This window comes from Cyprinodon tularosa, unplaced genomic scaffold (genome assembly GCF_016077235.1).
Source record: "Cyprinodon tularosa strain WSP-4 unplaced genomic scaffold, ASM1607723v1 ctg648, whole genome shotgun sequence".
NCBI classification, from domain to species: Eukaryota; Metazoa; Chordata; class Actinopteri; order Cyprinodontiformes; family Cyprinodontidae; genus Cyprinodon; species Cyprinodon tularosa.
Window position 1 is genome coordinate 440,808 of NW_024039394.1, and position 22,480 is coordinate 463,287.

At 42.1% G+C, this 22,480-nt stretch overlaps 2 protein-coding genes across 2 annotated transcripts; one reads left to right on the forward strand and one right to left on the reverse strand.

Moving 5' to 3' along the window:
* Positions 1–244: 244 nt before the first annotated feature.
* tbcc (tubulin folding cofactor C) lies at positions 245–1,593 on the reverse strand. Its single transcript, XM_038308809.1, has one exon. It carries the CDS (start codon positions 1,559–1,561, stop codon positions 545–547), a length of 1,017 nt encoding a protein of 338 aa, XP_038164737.1. The 5' UTR covers positions 1,562–1,593; the 3' UTR covers positions 245–544.
* A 6,857-nt stretch (positions 1,594–8,450) lies between these two features.
* bicral (BRD4 interacting chromatin remodeling complex associated protein like) lies at positions 8,451–21,254 on the forward strand. The gene is made up of 13 exons (XM_038308808.1): positions 8,451–8,615; positions 10,150–10,213; positions 13,014–13,059; positions 13,245–13,293; positions 13,388–13,453; positions 14,984–16,216; positions 16,285–16,333; positions 16,429–16,473; positions 16,564–16,582; positions 16,681–16,826; positions 16,905–16,999; positions 17,190–17,292; positions 18,765–21,254. The coding sequence occupies exons 3-13, from the start codon at positions 13,019–13,021 to the stop codon at positions 19,142–19,144; spliced, it is 2,226 nt and encodes a 741-aa protein (XP_038164736.1). The 5' UTR covers positions 8,451–8,615; positions 10,150–10,213; positions 13,014–13,018; the 3' UTR covers positions 19,145–21,254.
* The last annotated feature ends 1,226 nt before the right edge of the window (positions 21,255–22,480 follow it).

Consider the following 22,480-nt stretch of genomic DNA (forward strand, 5'->3'; position numbering starts at 1 on the left):
AATTAAGACCTACGAAAGACTGATTTAAGACATTTTAACACCAATTAAGGCCTTAGTTTTATTTTGAAGAATTCAATGCCTTTTAAGACTTTTTAAGGACCCGCGGGAACCCTGCTCTCGTAATTTTATGATTTAATTCTTAGAATAAAAACATGTCTAGCCTGGCCTAAATACTACATTGTACTTTGCTACTATATGTTTGTTAACCATTTTTTTTTTTCTTTGATTTGTCAATAAAAATTCCTTTTTTAAATGTTGTGTAATTTTTTAATGTAAATTGAGGTACAAAAAAAACATCAGCTTCAAAGATCAGTTAAGATGGATGCCAGAATAATAGGTATCGGTATCGGCCTTAAAATAGGTGCATCAGTTGATCCGTACGGATGGGAGTAAAGTTGAGGAAGAAGCTTTATTTAAGGAATAAATATTCACAGTGTTTCTATTTAGGTGATGCACTTTTTCCTCCAATCGATTTAAGCCGAAACATTTGTTTCTATAACCACTGAATAAGGAGCGTAGATGAACATGCGGACACAGAAAGACTTTAAGGGTCCCAGGTGGTCTTCCTGTCTGCTTCTGGGATGACGGTCCAGTTGGGGGAGGGCGTCCCAGCAGCCAGCCAGTTGAAGTCATCCACCTGGCTCCAGTTGTTCCTGTTTGGGTCCAGGCCAGAGGAAGAGAAGTCCTGATCCAGGGTGGGGTACGACCAGGAGAATGGGGCGAAGCCCACCCCCCGGCAGTCCTCGATGATGGCCCGGCTGGTGACGTGCAGGTACACCTGGGTGTCGCTGGTGTTGTGCGTCCTCAGCTGCTGGCAGGGGAAGGCCAGGACGCTGTTGGTGCAGTGGTCCACGAACACGGAGGTGGCTACGGGGCCGCACAGGACCTCACAGCCGTGGAGGTGCTTCAGGTGAAGCGTGCTGGGAGAACCGTACAGGCGGACCTTGCAGTTGGTCAGATGAGTCAGCAGAACGTCTCGGCTTTGGATCTCCTCTGAAGTCTTTTCTAGGAGCTGGTCGCTGATGTGGGAGAAGTCAGGCTGCTGGGAGGCGGCAGCTGCTCCATCCGCCTCAGTCACAGCAGGAGGAGCAGCAGGAGGAGGAGCAGAGTTCTTCTCAGCAGCTTTGCTCCTCGACCTGAAGTTGAACTTCTTCTTGGGCATGGCCTGCTCCCTGCTCTCGCTCAGTGATGCCTGCAGCTTCTGCAGGGCGCTCTGAGCGACCCGGATCTCATACTGATTCAGAAACATCATGCTGTCGTTCAGGAGCTTCTGCAGCTCCGCCATCTTTGCGGCCGCCTCCTCCAGGTCCCGGGTCACCGCGGTCCGCTCCGCTCCCAAGCAGCCGCTGAGGAGCTGCTCCAGGCCGGCTCGCTCCGCGTTGAAGGCTTCCAGGAAAACCTCGCTCCTCTCCCCGGCCACAGTCTGCTTCTGCCGGGCCTCCTTCCTCCGCTCTGCGCCTTCCGCCAGCAGCTGCTGCCGCTTCACGATCCGCTCATGGATTTTAGAGGCATTTTTATCAGAAAACTCTTCTGCTTTACTTATTTCCTCAGCGGCGTCCATGTTGGTACGTTAATGGAGGAAGTGACGTCACGTTGATAAACAGAGTCCCGGCTATGGCAGGCCGTTTTGACATTTATTAGAAGCGCTGTCCTCTCTTATGGAGGACCAGCTCTACCACAGTTAGAAATAAATACACCAATAAATAAATGCTCAATAAATAAAATAAGCATACAGATAGCTGCTCCCAAAATAAAATTATCAATTAAATGTAGGTAGAAATTTAATTATAAAGTGAGTCATAAATGTATATATTAAGACGGAGTATTAGAGATTTTATTTTCTTCTATTTCAAGAATAAGTCGTAATTTTGAGAGAATAAAGTTGTTATATTAACGACAATAAAGTCATCATAAAGTCGTCAGCTTGGAGCTCCGCCCAGCAGATGATGGCCAACTAGCTCCACCAATCAGCAACCAGAGTGCACTTTGACGTCCTGCCCAGTTTGATTTCTTATTTTTTTCAAACAACTTTATTTGTTTGTGCAAAGAACAATGCAGAGCAACCATATTGCACTATAGAAATTCACAACAACCATTATTTACAGACATTTTCAAGAAGTGTATATTCACATTTTTACCAGTCAAGCAAATGACCTCGTTTTGTGCAAAACAAGAAACAATAAGGAAAAGAAATAAACTAAGATCTTATATTTATTAAACAAAAGTTAACACTGGGGGAAACAGTGCTCTAAATAATATTTAAAAGGACAAAGGTATAACTTTACACAATGCTCCACATTCCTCATTTTAGGGAAGAAAGGGCTTCTTGGAAGAGTTGTCAGAAAATGCAACTTTATTCTCATAAGTTTACGCCTTTATTCTTGTAATATTATGACTTTATTCTCAAAATAGAAGAAAAAAATAATCTCTAGCCCAGCCCTAATACTCTGTCGTAATATATATCTTTTAATTAGCCTATTTATTTATTCTCCTTTGTTATAATTATCTTATTTATTGTCCGTTATAATTTACAAATTTATTTATTAATACTTTTTTTAAGTATCTATTTATGTGCATGTTGTATTTTTTGTCTGTTTTATTCATCCTTTGTAGTTTTTTTTACCTTATTTATTTCTGCCTGTCGTTTTATGCAAATGAGGAGGGTGTGTCTTAGAGGGTCACCTTCTGCCCATTGGTTGCTTAGCATTTTACTGCATCGGTCCAATCTACAGGAAGAGAGGAGAGTCTGAAGAAGTCGGTGGCCGTTTCTTAATTCACTAGAACGCGAGTGCGGACTCGTGTTCTCGCCAAGTATGTTCTCGAGAAGAACCCAGGAAAGTCTGGACTCTGGGAGAACGGGAGCACGCAGGATAAATCTGGGTCAATTGGAACAGAAGCGTACTGATGACATCACCACACGCTCTGCCCGTCTGGAGCTGCATTTCACTTCCTGTTGTTAATAGTCTGTAGATAATAATAAATTATGACTTTTTTCATTTAGTGGAGGAATAATAATGAACAGTCTGATAAACACAAATCAAATGAACATTTTGCAAAAAAAACCCAAAAACATTTGACTTGGAAAAAAATGCATTTGAGACGTCTGGAATATAAATTCAGTCAAGCTAATAAATGTCAAAACAGCTTGCCATAGTTCCTTCTTCTTTAAGGATTTTGGCACTTGGCACACAATAAATTGATGCGTTTCCGCCATCTACTGGTATGGAGTGTGGACCAGAATGACTCAGAAATTTTATTCTTTTACCTAAATGTGTTATTTTTAAATATCGAAATATTATCCTGTAAATGTTACCTCCTGAAAAATGTATAAATAATTCAAATAAACTAGTTTAACTTTTACTTTATTTAAATTTTGAATTAATTGCTGTCTCTCTTCCTCATATTTATTACATTTATTGCATCACATGTTCAATTGTTTCATCTTCCTCACAGTTTTCACCTTTACCATCCTGATGTTACCCTATTATCATTGATGACGTGTGAGTTTATTACACCTCAATGTTAGCTGCCCGTTGCATGTCAGAACTGATGTTTTCCACAATAGTTTATCTAATTAGGAAAGTTCCTGTCGTCTTTTCTCATGGTTATTTAATACATATAGGTTATTAAATGTTATTTAAAGAGTTTGTCGCAAGTGATCTCTTTTCAGGGAAAAGAAGCGGAGAGATAGAGCTTTCAAGGTGTAAACACAGAGAGCTTATCTTTAACAGATCAACACCTGAGCTATCTCTATAGTTCTGCTGCTATAGGCTTAGACTGCTGGAGGACATAGGGACCCCTTTTTCATCATTCTGCTTCATTCTATCTCTATTTTCTCACTCTGCAGAATCTGTTAGTTCAATCTCTATGTTCTGCTCTCTCTGCTTTTTCTCATAGTAGCTTCATCTGGTCTGTTCCTGTTTGGCTGTGACTCCATCCTGGAGAGAAATATCAGCTGTGCTGCTGCCATCAACACCTTTGTTTCTAGATGTTGGAGCTTGGCCTGTTTTCCAGTGTAGACCTGTTTCTCTGACTGTGACTAACTGGATGTGCTCTCTTCATCCTCTGACATGGGAGCTGGCTCGGAGCTCGTCTGCCTGGCTGTGTGTTTCCTGGACGGGGCCGCCTGTGGAGCTGGTTGACAGTTGCCTTTTGTATCTATGCTTCTTTTTCTATGTCTGCTTCTGTCTCCTTGAACCCCAGTGGGCCTCAGCAGATGGCCGCTCACACTGAGCCTGGTTCTGCTGGAGGTTTCTTCCCGTTCAAAGGGAGTTTTTCCTCTCCACTGTAGCTACAAGCATGCTTAGTGTGAGGGATTGCTGAAGAGTCAATGAGTCGATGCAATCAGCTGGTTTTGAGTGTCCTTTCTAGAGTCTGTCTGTCTGAGTTCCACGTTTTTATGGAATGCAAAAGACTAAAGACCATTTTTTGCCGTTTAATATGTGCTTTTAGGGTTTTTGGAACGGTTTTTACAAACGCTCTTTTTAAAGGTGTTTACCAGAATAGAAGAAATAAATAAAAGGGCGACTTTTAAATGTTTTAATGAGTGAAGCAAAGATGGCCGTTTATCGTCCCTCAGAGACAGACTGCAGGAGGGAGCTCAGCTTGATGCCGCGGCTCAGAATCAGGCTGGAGTTTCACTTCCACAGAGACACACAGAACATGGAGGATTTTATTCAGCTGTGGGGTTTTAACAATATTTCATATCCTGGGTCAGATGATGGAGAACTACAGTTTAACAAGCTCCTCATTTAATGATTTTAGCTGACACTTGTTTTTAACTCAATAGTGATAGAATTGTTTTTTTTATTTTTATGTATTTCTTTTTTTAATGCTTTTATTTTTTGTAGTACTTGGGAGGACTTTTTGATGAAAAGTGCAGTATAAATCAAATGTATTATTATTATTCGTATTATGTTTTGAATTAATAAATAAAGTGTTGTTAAAGGTCAAAAGGCTTCTTCTTCTTGAACATTATTGGCGGTTGGCAAAAATTTTAGGTGAGCATCACCAACACCAACTGGTAAGGAGTGTGGAGCACATGACATCCATCCATTATCTGACATGCTTAATCTCAAGCGGGGTCATGAGGGGTGCTGGTGTCCATCTCCAGCTGTCTACGGGTGAGAGGCGGGGTCCACCATGGACAGGTCTCCAGTCTATCGCAGGTCTTTCATGCACACACTAAGGATAATTTAGAGAAGCCGGTTAACCTAACAGTCATGTTTTTGCATTGTGGGAGGAAGCCGGAGTATCCGGAGAGAACCCACACATGCTCAGGGAGAACATGCAAGAAGATCCCGGGACAGGAAACAAACCCAGAACCTTCTTGCTGCAAGGCAGCAGTTCTACCCACTGCGCAGCTTACTCTGCTTCAAAAACTCCAATATGGCCTGATATTCTCTGCTTCCTGATTCTTTTTGCAGTAAAACAATCAAATTTCCTTTTCATGTCACTGAGTTTCTTAATTAACTTGTTTCTCTGAATCCAATATTTTCTAATACCTAAAATAACATGTTCCACCGCCTCATCTTCCCCACAGTCACATTTCCTGCCTGATGTTTCTCTATTAAACATAATGATCTATTCTATCCTGTGAGTCTGATTCTATTTCATAAAATAATTCTCTCTTCTCTCCTTTCTTTCTGTTCTTCTCATTTGTCTCTTTTGGATTTTATAAAACCACCTTCCTTTCTTTTCTTCTTCCTATAACTTTTGCCACCTCTCTTTTGTTTTTTGTTTAATTATACATTTACTTCTGTTATACTAACATTAATATCTATCCTCGCCTTATTGGTTCTCTCCTTAGACTCCATGTCTGCCATTTTATTCCCCTTAATCTCGTTATAATAAACTTACTAATAGTCCCATTATATTTATTCTGTAAAGTGTTTGTTTTGTTTCAATTAATATATCTGCTTATACTGTCTGACTGATTATTTTGCAAACTGACTAATGACAAACACCGCCACCTGCTGGTTTGGATGTTTAATAACAGATAGAAAACCAGGTAGATAATTTCATTTTGTTAATTCAGTTCAAAAAGTGAGAAATTAAATTAAATTAGACACAAAATAAATATTTAAAGTGTTTCTTTTGATTAGTAAAGCTTAAAGCTGACTAGAATCCAAGATTCAGGATTTTAAGATACATATTTGATGTTATGATAAAGACTGTTTGCTTGCTTCCTTATCCTCCACCAGCGGGCTGAGTCACAAAATGTTTTGTTTTAAAGAAAATGGCTGCTCACCCAGAGCGTATCAGAGAATGTTAATGGAAAGTTGAGAGAAAGGAAAAAGTGTTTATCAGCTGCCTTATAGTGTGGAGTGGAGGCTGCAGCGCCTCAGACTGGAAGAAGGTGAGAAGAGCAGAGAGGATCATCGGCATGGGCGGTTCTAGACAGGGGCCAACGGGGGCCAGTGCCCCTGTAGATCATGTTCTGGCCCCTGTACCGAAGACATAATGCTAAAAGAAATTCTAAAAGGTGATTCTATAGCTCCTCTGGATCTATTTCATTTTTTTCTTTAAAAAAAAATCGGTTTTACTAATTACTTAAAAACAATAAGGTGATAGCTTCAGTAATTGAGATAGGTATCAGTTTTCATTTGCTAAATGTTTTTTTTTTTCAAAACATAACAAAAAAAAGGGTCTAATTTTTACAGTTTTTTAATTATTAATTTATATATTAATTTATAAAAAAAAAAACTGCATTTTACAGTTTTCCTTAGATAAAAAATCTGACTGGGTGATCTGGTGAACTTTAAAGTGCCTTGAGATTATATATGTTGTGAATTGGCGCTATAGAAATAAACTGAACTAAATTTTTCATATGAGATGTACATTTTTTTTAGCCCCCATAAAATCCCCACAGTAAAGCACAGTGGTGGCAGCATCAGGCTGTGGCAAAGCTGTTTTATAACAGGGACAAGGAAGCTGGTCAGAGTGGATGGGAAGGTTAATATCCAGCAATCTTGGAAAGTTTCCTTTTTAAGAGGAGTGGAAGCTCAACTTCTAACCGGGAAACACCTTATACCGTATTACTATGCCATCAAAAATACTGACGTTGTTTTAATAAACTGTCAGCGTTCAGCTGCTGTGAATACTTTTACCTCTCACTGTATATGCAGCAGGGGCGGATTTAGGAAATGTGGGGCCCTAGGCAAAGACATGAAACAGCCCCATTCTCCAGATAGAGAAATGTTAATAGAATAGACATCCATTATCTGTTCTAGGTTGTGTCCCTCTCTTCTTGTCCCTTTTCTTCTTGTTTTCCTCTCTATGTTTTGTACTCAGCTGACTTTTCATGCTGTGTCTAAAGGAATGAAAGATTTTTTTTCCAAGCACTAAGCTGCCTCCTGCTCTCCTCTATCTTGTCTGCTGTCATGATTCATGCAGCTATTATTTCATCCAAATGAAAAATGGAGAACAGATAAGCAGATCATGGCTTGTCTACAGTGAAAAGAAGGACTGGGTTATTTACTTTGGCCTTTTTGGAAACACAGGAAGGAGCAATCAGCTAAGTGAGCTTAGTGCTTGGAAAAAATCTTTCATTCCTTTAGAGACAGCTGAACACATTGCCAATATGAAAAGAAAAGGGAACAAAAGACATAGATAAAAACAACAACAAGAAAAGGGTTGGGCAGAGAGGGACAAAACGGAGACAATGGATGTCTATTCTCTATCTGTAGAATGGGTCTGTTTTATGTTTTGTCTTTTCAATTCAGAGGGCCCCCTGCCTGTCTTTCTCTAGGGCCCCAAATTTCCTAAATCCGCCCCTGATTAGCCAAGATAGAGGAGAGCAGGAGGCGGGGTTATTAATCTACTTGCTATGGAGAGCAGAGTTCGCTGCTTTTATATAGAAAAAAATCTCTAGATTTGGCGCTAGGAGCTTTTTAGAAATCAAAGTGCTAGAGGGGTCTGAAAAGTGGCTAAATATAGCGACTAAAGCGCTAAGTTGGCAACACTGCTCTTTGCATGGTTTGTTTTCAAATGGTTTGCTGCTGTCTGTTTGGACCTTTCTGAACATGTGCAGCAAATGGACTGATCCAATATGGCGGACACTGAAGGGGGTGAAAATACTTTAATTTTAGTGAAAGTATTTTTTATCAAAAACATAATTAATGTTCACAAATAAGGAATAAGTGTATTAAACATACATGGAAACAGAGTTTTATGGGCCCCCCAGGAAGTTGGGGCCCTAGGCAGCTGCCTAGTATTGCCTAATGGGAAATCCCCCCCTGATATCCACTTTAACAGGTTCAGGAACTTTAAATTGATACTCTTACGTATTAAATTGAACTTAAGCTTTAAATCTTGTTTTGCTAAAATCACATGTTTATACCTGGGAAAAGGTGTGGTAAACACAGGACCGCCCCCTACAGTCGGTCATGATAAAGTCTAATTGCACATGTCTTGTTTTCACAGGAGTGAGATAATAAATAATGTTAAATGAATCCAGATGTGACATTAAACTCCATGAATAAATGATGAGCGCTGGAGCATTTTCCCATAGAAACATGCGGGGTGTCGCTGGGCTCCGCTGAGCGCACTACCCCGCCGACCCGTGCGGTGATGGCGAGGAAACCCCGTTGACAAGACACTGCTTTTTCATGACGGTGAGTTCCCCTTTGAGTGTATTATAATTTTGTGATAAAAATTTCAAGGAAAAAACACACACAGGCTCCTTCCTCCCTTCCTTCAGGGAGGGAAGAGAGTTTGAGCGGAGAGAAAAATCTATCCGAGACAGAAGAGGGACAGAGAGTAAAATATATGAGTGGGAGAGGGAGAAGGAGGAGGAGGAGAAGGAGGAGGGGGGGCAAATTAAAAGTTGCCAAATGGAGATATTGGGTTTCAAGAGGAGTGAGACAGGAGTCAAGGGTTTGCCTCTTTTCAGTCCTCTGTATGTTATGCTAATCGGGATAAATATTTATGGCGCGAGGCGGTTTAGCCTTTCCAGAGGATTCCAGCCGATCAGTTCAAAAACACGACGACGTTACGGCTAGCTAACCGCGCGACAGGCCGAGGCTGGAGCGACCCGCCCGGGGCTCAGCCTGCCTCCAAATGGGACCGGCTCGGGGTTTTTTCCCGGGTTAGTAGGTGAGCTTCAGAGGAGGAATGGAGGCTCCCCTCCTTCCAGGAGCAGAAATGCGTCAAACGGTCGTTTAATTCGGATTCATGGCGGTTCTTCCTCCGGCTGGGCTTCATTTTCAGGGGAATGAAAGCAGCTAGAGGGGGATTACCTCCATGCTTTTATTTCAGTCCACTGGGAATTTAACTACGCGTCGAAAATAACAATAGTAAACTACTGGATTTGAATGAAGAGGATTTAATTCATTTTCGCGTTGAAAGTAGTTTTTAAAATGTGTCTTTTTATGGCGCTAGCTTAAAACATTGAAGTCGGTATGTTTATTTTTCAATCTGACATTTTTTTTGTGGGGGGCTTAATAGCTGTCCATCTGCTGAATTAATGTTTAATTTATAAACGTTGTTAGCAGGACAATGGAGGGAAGAATCGTCGCGTTTTCAAAACCAAACAGTCAAAAATGTGTGAAGTTTGGATCCTCTTCTTTAGTCGCAGCTTAGCAGGTTGTTTTTTTTTTTTTGGGGGGGGGGGGTTTCTATGTTTTTGGTCCAGTTTTCCTCTCTTGTTTTTGTTCAGCCTGAATCCAAGATGGAGGCTGATCATGGCTCAGCTACAAAGACAGCCTCGTGGCGTGGCTCAGCCATTTTGTTTTCATGCATCCCCACACCATCCAAACCACTCAAAAAATAAAAATTTCCGACGTCTTTCTTCACAGTTTAACACAGAGACCGTTTTCCTGACATTATTTAACAAAATCCACCCAGACTTGCCCAAATGCCCACTTTAAAGCAGTGAAAAATAAAGCTAAATAGATCAGCAGTTTGTAACCAAAAGTCAATACTTAACACTAAGCACAAGCAGGACAGCAGAGAAGCACAACAGGAGGGAGTTTGTGTCAGAAAAGCATTTGTAGGAGTGGTGACAAGCCTTCTTGTTCTTCATTTGTGTACTGAATAACAAACATCCACTCCCTGAACACCCTCTACACGGCTACACTACTCACCATTTGCAATAACCTTGGCCAGTGACGTTGAAAATGTACTAAAAACAGTTTTTTCACCCTGCAGCCCAGCCTGTTACAAGAGAATAAGGCTGTTACATGACTGAATCCATGCTTCCTGGTGGACATCTGTGAGTTAAATGCCCCTACTGTCATCATTAAAATACACAGGAAGTCATCAGAAAAAAGTTGTGATGTTTACTTTCAAATATTTATTGGAGTTCCTGCAGCTATATCGCTGTTTCAAACTGGTTCAGAGGGACACATGCAGGTTCGGTGTAGACATAGATTAGCCAGATTATGGCTAATATTTAACACAAGAGCAGAGGTGTCACGTAACGAAGTACAAATACTTCATTACTGTACATAAGTACCCTTTTTAGGTATCTATACTTTACTCCATTACTTATTTTTCTTCCCACTTCTGACTTCTACTCATTACATTTTCACACAAGTATCTGTACTTTCTGTTCCTTACATTTTTAAAACAAACGTTACTCGTTACTCTTGGCTTCGGTTTAATATTTATTTCCCGTCATGTGCTCCATCTAGTGAAAACTAGTGTGATTGGATGAGTCATAGAACGCAAACACTCATTGGTTAGCTAAAGGAAATCATCAGAAGCAAGCAGGTGTTCTTCAAACTGCTAAGGTGAATTGTCTATGCCATGCTACAATGTGGGATTCAGAAAAAGATGTTGAAAGGTCGGACACAGGCGAGAGCGTATCGGGAGATGGAGACCAACAAGAACTCCCTCATCCTTGGCCCTATCTCACAGAATTTTTCTTCCAAATAGTTGTAAAATTGAGCTTTCAGTTCATATAGTGGCATCTGGACGTTTTTTAAAGGTTACTGTATACTTTTATACTTTAAGTAGTTTTTGGAGCACATACTTTTTCACTTTTACTTGAGTAAAGAGGTCAAGTTGATACTTCAACTTTTACCAGAGTGTTTTTAAACTGCAGTATCTATACTTCTACTGAAGTAACAGATGTGTGAACTTTAAACACCACTGCACAACAGTCAAGATTTAAGAAAAGGAGTCATATCAAGCCATCACAACTAGGGATGCATGATATAATCGGTCTTCTATCGGTATCGGCCTGTATCGGCCTTAAAACTGAATATCGGACATCGGCCACCCCAACGATATTTAACCCGATATTTGATCAGCTTCTGAGTTTCTAAAGTCTAAAAAAAAAAAAAATACTACTTCTTCCTCAAAAACTTCTTTTTTACAGACTTAAAAACTTTTAAAGACGAGGGAAAAAATATTGATACATTAAAATATCCCAATATCTTCATATGCTGATATATTGCCATTTAAAAACACCGTATCAATCTCGTTTACTAATGAAATATTGCTATATGTCATCGTTATGCTACGAAATCCCCCGAAAATTCACGAAATTTTGCCATATTTTTATATGTTGATATATTGACGCGGTATCGATCTATTTTACTAACAAAATCTCACAAGAATTTGCAAAATATCACGAGAGTTTGTAAGAGAACAATGAAATTTCACGAGATTTTGAAAGTAAAATAGATCGATACCGCGTTTTTAAAAATCTATTTGATATCAGCATATGAAAATATATTTGAGTATATTATTTTTCAAAGTGTCAGAAATGGATAACAAAACTGCTATTTTCAATGACTACTTATTTTTGTCCAGCTTTAACATCGATATCGGTTATCGGCTACATGAGTTTTTAAATTTCGGATATCGGCCAAAATCCCAATATCGTGCATCCCTAATTACAACATGATAATCAGTTCTAGCAATTACTTAAATATAAGCCCTCAAACTTGGAAACAAAGTCCAGTGGATTTTTTTGTAACTTTTATTGGATGACTATGACCTGGATGACCTGAATCTTCGCCAGCATACATATAGTGAAAATAAACCCCAGATATGTTCTGGAAGCAGTAACCTGACTCCGCCAGATGGATTTGCTCCGCGTATCCATCTGGAAACCTTCCGTTGAAGTAATTTTGGGAAGGGGCGAAAATACTGGTTAGCTGATTGGCCTATGTTGGTGATAGACGGGCCAAATAAACCAATCAGATCAACGAAGCATATGACGTACTAACAGAGCGACGACGAAAACACAACCACAAGCCAGGCTACTCTTGCCGAAACCAGTCGGGAGAAGAGCAAAAACATCTTTTCCTCTGAGAAAAGCCTCCAGAGCAGTGTTTTGCTCTTCTTTCAGTGAAGAAATACTCTGTAATTCCGATAAAACTTGCTCGATAGCCACGCTAACGCTAGTTTCATCGGCTGAAGCCGCCATGTTCTTTAGACCGAACTGTCGCGCTTCTCGTTGCGTCACACCTCAACCCGCCTCAAAGCCAACGCTGATTGGGCGTTCGTTTGGTGAACGGCTCCAAATTTTCTTGAAACTGAGAATCTCCAGACTGATTAGCGAGTGAAATCTTGAAAGCTTGCGAGATCAGGATGGTCTCACGAGGCTAGGGAAGCAGGTCCAAACTGTTAGAATCGTATGATAGGAAATTGGTTTGCATCTAAAATCAGCATAAAGTTTACAGCTTAAACCAGACCAACCTTAGAAGAATGTTCCCACTGTAAAGTACGGTGGGGATGGCATTATGCTGTGGCAGAACTGGTCGCTTTAATAATAGCTGATGGAAAGGTGAAGAAGCAGGAGGGGCCTCCGAACTTCGTCAGTGTTTCTGTGATACAGTTTGGAACAAAATGGAGCTGATTTAGGAACATTTAAGTTCCTGGTATGATGTCATAAAACCTTCAGCATCAGCCAGGTTATAGCGAAACATGTTTGAAATTAAAGCTTTATGATAAGCAGCGCTTAGCTAAGGTGAAACATCTCAGATCTAATTCTGTACAATGTGTTAATGGATGCTGCAACATATTTCTGTCTTCAGCTGCTGTTACTCCATCCGTTTCAGGTGTCATGGATGATGAAGACGATCGCCGTCTTCTGGATATTTTAGGGTAAACAAAACCCGGCCTGAAGCAAACGGCCTTTTCACACATTTTCTGTTTGTTAGAGGAAAGTTCAAACATATCCAGGCCAAGCTAGCTGCTAGCCTTTAGCCCTCACCATCATTTTAGTGTGTTAAACACCAATGGGAAAACAATGCATGAACTTCCAAGTCACTCTTCTTTACCCTTTTTAGAGACGTGGAAGCGTTGAACGATTATCTCCATGGCAACAATAGCAAGTCTGTGAGTGGCTCTTCCTGAATGTTAAATGGTTGTAGATGTGTGGACTGGAGAAATGACTGACTCTGGTGGGTTTACCGTTCCGTTTCTTCAATAGATCGGAGAAGACGACGTAGCAAATGCAGCTTATGGGTCAGATGGATCGTTTTTCTCCAATGAGACAGTAAGTATGTAATGTTTCCTTCAACTAAAATACAGACGTGTTTCTGGAGGTCAGAGGCTGTGAGGGATGAAAAAGTGGACTTTTGTGGCCATAATATTAGATTTAAACAAAATTATCAGCGAATTCCTAATTTTGAATGTAAAGGAGTTAAATTTGGTATCGAAAATGGGGAATTTTTATGTAACATTTTCATTATTGCAAAATTCTTTATTCACAGGTGCAGTTCTTTAAAATCAAATCATTGGAAAATCATTCTGGCTTAAACATGTATATAAATGTTCTCTTTATCAGACCATTTTGTCCCAAAATTTAGAAATTTTCTATAAAAAAAAAAAAAAAACCCTGTCCTAAAATCAGTTTTTTCCGTTATCTTCTGCAGGCCAGTTAGTTCTACGTCAGCCTGAACACCTAAATTCAGCCAATCATATATCAAAGGTTATCTGTCAATCAGATTATTTCGGTCATAGCATCTTGATTCATATGTCGCAGCTAATATACGCAGCGGTTGAAACCAGAATCCTTTCCTTTCCCATTGAGTTGCGTCCCAGTGTTCACGGGGATGGACGTCTGTGTCTTCGGCAGGCGTAGAGCTAACAGAACTGGCAGCGTTGCGAGGCAAGGGCTCAAACATGTACGGCTGGAAGCCTTCTACACCAAACCAAGCTTCTGCCGCCCTGGCGTCCTCTTCCACAACATCTTCGTCCCCGCTTTCCTCCTCTAAATAAAAAATGGATGACGGAGGAGACTCATCCACGACCTCCGACACTAAACTCTCCTCCTCTTGCATGTTTCCGCTGTCCATAGCGTTCCTTGATAGCGTCGTTTCTAAGGCTACATCCTATTTTTTTGGACCATATGCAACCGTGCATGGGAATTCCTGTCATTGTGGCCGGCTGTCGCTACCCAATAGCGGCAACTAATAACAAAGATGGCGCAGGCAGAGGAGCAGGAGTTACGTGACCAACGGGAGCAAAAAGTAGTGATCATCCGTCCGAATTGTCAGTTAACTGAGTCCACTATATAGTCCCCGCTAGAGCGTGATTTAGGGCTCAGGGCGGACATTCGGACACAGTAAGCTTGGATGAGCTATGAGAACAGCAGCAGAGGAGAAATGGACTCGTGCACGCTCTCACACATGTTTAATAGGTGTTGCCTCTCAGGAACAGGTACCGTGTTCTGAATGTGCTTTTTTTTTTAAGTGGAGAGGGCAGGTCTTTTTTTAAAAATCAGAAAATCCTCCACAATACCTTTTAACAGTAATTAAAACACAAGACTTGGTGTAAATGTATGGAAATAAATCGCATGATGAAAACGGTAAGACAATACAGTCGGTTTGAAATACAGTTCCTAAAGGACTTGGACTAGATGAAAAAAATCTGAGAGCAATATAATAAGTGCAACTTATTGAATAAATAGATTAAAATTTGAATAAAATAAGCCAAAGGAGTTAAAATGAGGAGGTCAAAAAATGTTAGATTTTAATCTGAAGATGAGTTTTCAGTAACGGCGTCATTTCTTGGTGTCCTTCAGACCGGCTGCAACTCCGGCCTCAAAGATGGCTCCTCTGGAATGGCAGAGTTTGAGGAGGACCCGGCCGGGGCCGGCCTGCACCTCTCCAGTAGCCTCTCCTTCATGGACGATGACCTGGAGGCGGGGGACTCCCCTGATGGGGCGGACCTTGAAGGAGAGGATCAGCCCTTCGACATCCTGCAGAAGTCCCTGCTGGAGGCAGACATCACGGAGCAGACTTTGGCCCAGGAGGCCTTGCTGGACTCCCAGCCTGCTCCAAACCTGGTGCAGGCTCCAGTGTCCCTCCCCTCCCAGCTGGTTTCTGGGGGTTATGGAGGCGGAGTGGTAACCACTGCGGCGGCCGCCTTCCCAGCAGGTCAGGTATTGCAAGGAGTGTCCCCCCTGGCCAACGGTTCTACTCAGCATATCCAGGTGTTGGGCTCGTTCGGCGGCGGCGGCGGAGTGATGACTCTTAGTGGCCTGGAAAGAACTCCTCAGATCGTTCTAAGGCCGGGGCTGCCCGTCGCTCCGGCGGGGAGCGCGGCAGCTGGCCAGGTCTTTGCCCCAACCCAAGGCCAGGTGAGCTTACCCTTCAAAAACATCCCCCTCCAAAACATCATCATTCAGCGCGGCCCTGGAGGGACGCAGGCCATCGTTAGACCAATCCAGCCCAAACCTCCTCCAGCCGGGTCGCAGACCGTCTTCAGCCTGGGGCTGCAGCCCCCAGCCTCCACCCTGGCTAACGTTCTCAACGCTAACGCCGTAGGACAGTACACAGCCAACGGTTCAATCGTGGTGCAGCCATCAGGGGATCAGCAACAAGTACCCGCCCAGACCAGCATCACGCCGGGACAGTTCTTACTACCAAACTCTTTGACGCTTACGCCTTCCAGCTCCGTCCAAAACGGCTCCGCCATCTGCAATTCCAGTAGCCTAATCACCACCCAAAACACAATGCAGCTCGCACCAGGGCAGAGCTTCTCGGCGCCACCCGGAGGCCAGCTGATCCTGAACCAGGGGGTAGTGAGTGGGAGCGTAACGCAGACGTGGACGAGCGTTTCCTCCGCTCCGGTGCAGACGGCCTGCGCTCCTGGGCGGCTGACCCTGGTCGGCTCAGCGACCATTGGGATTGGAGGTCAAGGCCAGGCGTCCTCCTGTCCGGTGCAGCGCCTTCTAGTGACTCAAACGCAGAACTGCACTTCTCTCTCTCCTTTGCCCAGCAACATGGTGGCGGATCAGAAGGATTTCCGACAGGTACAGTCCTCAGAATCGGCTCTCGCTGCTTTGGTTTTCCCACCCGTTAACCGCTGTTTCCTCTGCAGAGTTCCTTATCGCCGGCGTTTAACCAGGCGCAGCCCAGCAGCATCCATGGTAACCACGACTAACTCCGCCCTCTGATGCCTTTTCATACATTCCAGTTTTCTCTGCCAATATTTGATCTCATCACTTTACTTTTCAACCTTTAGCTCTGAAAACCATTACACACGATCCGACGCTAATTTCTGAGGTACGTTCGATGGGTTATTTGGTGGAATGACGCGACGGCCGCTGAAATATAACAGCTTCTGTTTTGTTTTTGCAGAAGAGGGTCGCCGGTCCAGCGCTTACAAGAACCGAGCAGTGAGATCTGTCTTGGTAATCTGATTTCGTTACGATTGGAGGGAGGGAGGGCTGCTTTGTTAAAGCGTTGTCTGTGTTTTTCCTACTGAATGTTGAAGGATTCTTCACCGCCTGAAGAGGGACCACGCTGGCGTTCAGATCCCGAATCGGCGAAAGTTCTCGTCGATTAAAGACGCGCTGGAAAGGCTGCTTTCTTACCACGTGTTCCAGGGCGCACCGCCGTGCCAGGACGAGTTCTCACAAGGTACGGCTTTAAAAACACAGAGCTTAACTTCGGTCGGCCAAGAGCGCAGTTCTAAACCGCAATTTTGACAATTCGCAGTGGACCAGGAGTTTGAGGACGTTGCGTCTCAGGTGGTGACGAAGACCCAGACCATGATTAACAAATACAGACGGCTGCTGATGGTGGAGGCTGAAGTAAGTGATGGCGCTGAAGCTTATGGCCAAGAGTTCAAGGTGGTGATCTGATCCTTTCGCCTCTGAATGATTATTAGATTCTCTGTTTCCAACAGGAACCTTTGAAATCATTGTTCACCAAACAGATCAGATTAGTCTGAACATTGTTTTCTTACTCCGACTTTTCTTAAATATTTTTTTCCATCTGCAGCGTTCGAGTCCTTCTTCAGAAATGGTGATGATTGACAGGACCTTCAACCAGGAGGAGCGCAGCAACCTGACACAGGACAAACGCACGGTGCTGGTGGATCCAGGTAGACTCCTGAAAATCATGGTCTCTGAAGCATTTTCCTGAAGTTCGAACAAACCTTTTCCTCCAGGAATATAGTTGGTGGCGTGCAGGTGGCGCAGTGGTTAGTGCGCATGACCCATGGATGGAGGCTTTAGTCATCGACACGGGCGACCCGGATTCAAATCCGGCCTGTGGTTCTTCCCTGCATGTCTCTCCCCCTTTCCTGTCAGCCTACTGTCCATAAAAACGAGCCGCTAGTGCCGTTTAAAGGTCGGCCGTCGGGAGGTGGTCGTTAAGAGGCTGATCGCACCTCGTTCCCCACTTTACATGACGCAGGATGCAAAATTCAGGTTAAATGGCAAAAAACTGCACAGTCTACGCCTGGCTTAACGACCTCCTCCCGATCAGGAATCTTAACGTCCGGAGAAAATCAAATGTCTGAAATCCAGTCGGCGGTCGTGAGGTGTTCATGGTTAAATCCTGCTGTTGGAGCAGAAGTACGATCCGATTTACCGATTTAACTGAACATGTGCAAACAAGGGAGTTTTACTTCTTCTTCTTCCAGGTTAACAAGTCCGAGTAGCGCTATCTCACTGCGGAGCTGAGTCTGACGAGCAGTAGATCGCAACAGAGCGTCGGGTCGCACATTGTGGGATCAAACATCATGAGCTGCGAACTTTTAAACCCTGCGGTTTCATTGTACAGTTTGAGCTGTAGCTGCGTGCAACGATTGGAAAAATCGCACCGTGTGTTCCCGGCTCAAATTAGTTGACTATTATTTTAATAATCGATTAATCCGTTTAATCGTTTGATTTTGTCTGAAATCTGTGTTTCCTCGTCAGACTAGCCGTTAGCTTTAGCCAGGATCCATTGAATTTGGGTTTCTAACCTTTTTACCAGATTGTTCATCTAACTCGTAGCCTCGTGAGACCATCCTGATCTCGCGAGCTTTCAAAGTTTCACTCGCTAATCAGTCTGGAGACTCTCCGTTAAAGAAAATTTGGAGCCGTTCACCAAACGAACGTCCAATCAGCGTTGGCTTTGAGGCGGGTTGAGGTGTGACGCAACGAGAAGCGCGACAGTTCAGTCTAAAGAACATGGCGGCTTCAGCCGATGAAACTAGCGTTAGCGTGGCTATCGAGCAAGTTTTATGGGAATTACAGAGTATTTCTTCACTGAAAGAAGAGCAAAACACTGCTCTGGAGGCTTTTCTCAGAGGAAAAGATGTTTTTGCTCTTCTCCCGACTGGTTTCGGCAAGAGTAGCCTGGCTTGTGGTTGTGTTTTCCTCGTCGCTCTGTTAGTACGTCATATGCTTCGTTGATCTGATTGGTTTATTTGGCCCGTCTATCACCAACATAGGTCAATCAGCTAACCAGTATTTTCGCCCCTTCCCAAAATTACTTCAACGGAAGGTTTCCAGATGGATATGCGGAGCAAATCCATCTGGAGGAGTCAGGTTATCTAACTGCTGCTTCTCTCTGCTCGGTTCCCAGACGGCTTCCTGGACGAGTTCTGCTGCGGTATGAAGTCCAGAGTTTCCCAGGACCCCGTCTCTTCGGAATCGGAGAACAGCTGGGACCAATCAGAACCGGGCTCTGTGGAGCCGCCGCACAGGACAGACTTTCAGCCCGGGTTTGAAGACCCGGGAGGGGGCGGGGTCACGGGACCGACAGACAGACTTCACCCGCCGCACTTAGAAATCCCGAAGGTTGCGGAACCGAAAAGGCCGCAGCAGAACCCCGACAGCTACGGCCAAGGTAAACACTCTGCAGGGGGGCAGCCCCCCCACCTCTCCCCCCGCCTCACCTCCCCCCCTCACCCAGACGCCGATTCTGCGCTTGAGGCAGCAGTCAACAGCATCCTGGAATGTTAAGACAGATTCTCCGCTTCATCCCTAAAGTCTGTGATTTGATTCTCTCTCTAGGTACCAATGCATCTTTTTTATTTTAATTTTTATTTGTTGTTCTCCAGTGTGGAGAAAGGTTTACTTTAGCGATACGCAGCCATGTAGCATTTGTGTCGTTTGTGTTTGAAGATTTCTGAAGGCATTAGGTCCAAGAAGCGTCGCAGGTGAAGCCGGGCGCTTCCGAAGATCCGGGAAAGTGTGCAATGCAGCAGCTCGACAGAACCTTAAACAGTTTGTGCCATTTCCTCTTCCCCTCAAACACACCATGACGACGACGATGAGTGCCTGACTCTAGGTTTTAACGCGTTTACAGACGCTCCAGACCAGAGAAAATGCAACGAAGAACCGTATTTTCAGAGTTTACGTCCACGTGATGTCATCCAGCGCTCAGCTGCTGCTCAGTAAATTAGAAAAAGTTGATTTGTTTCAGTAATTATGCTCCTAAAATGATACATTTCAAGTCTTGACTGGTTTACATTAAGGTTTACAGCCTGAAAAGCTGTATGCTGCTAATATATTAGAGATTTACACTAGACCCCCCCCTCCTCAGAAAGACTCTTGGATCTTTATCTGGAAACAAAATCTAGAGCATTTTTTCCTTCCACTAAACTTTCCATTAACTTTCATTGGGAGCTCCTGACAGCCGCCTGGTTTAGGAATTCCTTTTCTTTCCAGGGATTCATTGGTCTCCTAAAAAAGTCCTGAGAAACGGAATGATCTGTGTGCCAGGATCATGAAAACAAGCAGGAGAAACACACTTTCTGTTTAAATAATCTATTTAAATTTTGTGTTTTGAGCTTCTTTACTGAAATAAACAGGTTTTTCCAGATAGCGGCTGGAAGATGAACCTCAGAGCTCCATCAAACCAAACTTTCCCCCCCGGCCTTACTGAACTCAGACATCTTTTAATACCTTAAAGGTTTACAAATCCTAAAACAATCCGTACAAAACTTTCAATTCTGAAGCCTTTTTTTTTTTAAACATTTCAACCTTAATTTTGGTGAAAATCCTTCCTCGGTTTTTGGCGGATTTTCTTTACCTTACAGGAGGACAGGTTTCGACATTTCATCGGGTGTTAAATGGTTTCATTCCGGATCATATGTGTTCGTGTTTTAATTCTCTCCACCAGCATGTTGGCGTGCGTTTTACCGCACCGAGGTTACGGCCGTTTTCGCCGCGGAGGAGCGCTTCGTCCTCCGGTTTTTCCCTCTGAGCAGCAGAACCAAAATCAAACGGTTTTTGTTCGGCTTTGGGGTCGGTTCACACGTCATTCCTCTCTACCTCCATTTGGTATAGTTGAAGTTAAACACATTTCATTTATGTTCTTTTGTGGTAAAATATGGAACAAATAAATAAAAAAAGCAATTATTTAAGTGATTCCAATAACTGATCCGATCAAAATAACAATTATATCCAATGATTATTACTCAGAATGTATGAAAAAAAAATCATTTCCTGTAAAGCTCCATTAAATCCTTCCTGTTTTTTAGCCTAATTGGAGCTAAATCATATATTTTATTGATTTTTTTTTTCTCCATAACCTCCAGATGGAGATTTATTTCCTTTTTAACAGCTGCTGCACTCAAAAAAACCAAGAATTGAAGCAAAGGATGTTTGCATTTTCCCCCCCCCTGCAGGATTCTGTGCCTCTGCTTTTTTTTTTCACACGCTGGTGAACCGTTGTGCGCTCTGGATGCACGTCACGCCCTCCGCTGGGAACCCACTGTGCTCCCTTTCCTCCTTTACTCCCTTTTATCGCAGTTTCTTGTTGGTTTTCATCTATTTTGTTATCTCTGTATGTTTTTCTCACTTGATTTGTAAAGTTTTTTGTATAAAAACTATGAAAAGTTAAATGTAAAATATTTATAATTTTGTATGAACATAAAAAAAACTATTGTTTCACAAGAACAAAGAAAAACACACGAGTGAAAGATATTTTTTTTTATTGTGTTGGCTGAGAGGCGCGGTTCTATAGAAAAAGGAGAGGCTGTCGTTCCCTGGTTTGTAGCTAACGTGTGTTTTCACTACAGCAGAGGAGCTCAACAATAAAGTCATTTTGAACACGGCGATAAAAGCAGGTCCGGCCTGACTGAGAAGCCTCTTCTGTTCCCCCCCCTCATTGCTATGCTGGGAGGGTTTTCCACTAATCGCACCGTGTGAGAGGAGGAAGCTGGAGCTGCAGGAAAACAGGTTTAAAACACAGAAAATGTTTTCACTGAGATCAGCCTCTTTAGGTTAAATTCATTTTCAATCAAATCTATTGGACGCATTTAATCTGATCAAGCTTAACCCTTCATAGTGCATTTTGTGAAATACTTTGAAAATCTAAATTTTCAAGCCAATTCCATATGAAATTAGTGAAAACCACTTTTTTTTTGGTACATCACCGTAGAACAGAGGTCTCATTGAATCCTCTGCAGTGGCTCTTAAAATGCATATAAATGGCTAAATAATAAATAGCAATATTAAAGCTTTAGTGTTTTTTTTTATAAGATGGAAAAGAATTAATATTATTAGAAGAACCAGAAATATGTTTTAAGAGCCATTTTTCTTTGAATTAGCATGGAAATTATGTGTTTTAATATTATTTTAAAAGCTAAAAATGCATAAATTTCCTTTATCAGCTAATAAAAAAAAATATATATATTTTTTTTAAAAAGTTATATTTTGGGCCTCTAAATAACTTTTATTGGTCGTACTCGAAGTAAAATGGCTCTTTGGATATAAAAGGTTGCAGACCGCTGTCTTAGAGGCATTAATGCTGATGCTGGAACTGATATTTTTTAGTTTATAAACCTAAATATAATCGTTAACTAGACTTATTAACTTTTGAACTTTGCTTTTTAACTTTTCAACTAACTTGTCCTATAAAGGGGTTAGAAAAAACATTTTTTTGTTAACTATCCTGAGCATCATGGTTCAGCAACAACTCAACAGTGACATCTAGTGGAGGCTGTGATGCTCTGCAGCCACTCTATTCACAATAAAAAAATAAAAAGATTCTAATTAAAGTTTCCAAATATACAGGTGCTGGTCATAAAATTAGAATATCATGAAAAAGTAGATTGATTTCAGTAATTCCATTTAAAAAGTGAAACTTGTATATTATATTCATACATTACATACAAACTCATATATTTCAGATGTTTATTTTGTTTAATTTTGATGATTACAAATGACAACAAATGAAAATCTCAAATTCATCATATCAGAAAATTATAATATTACTGAAGACCAATAAAAACAAAGGATTTATAGAAATGTTGGCCAACTGAAAAGTATGAACATCAAAAGTATGAGCAT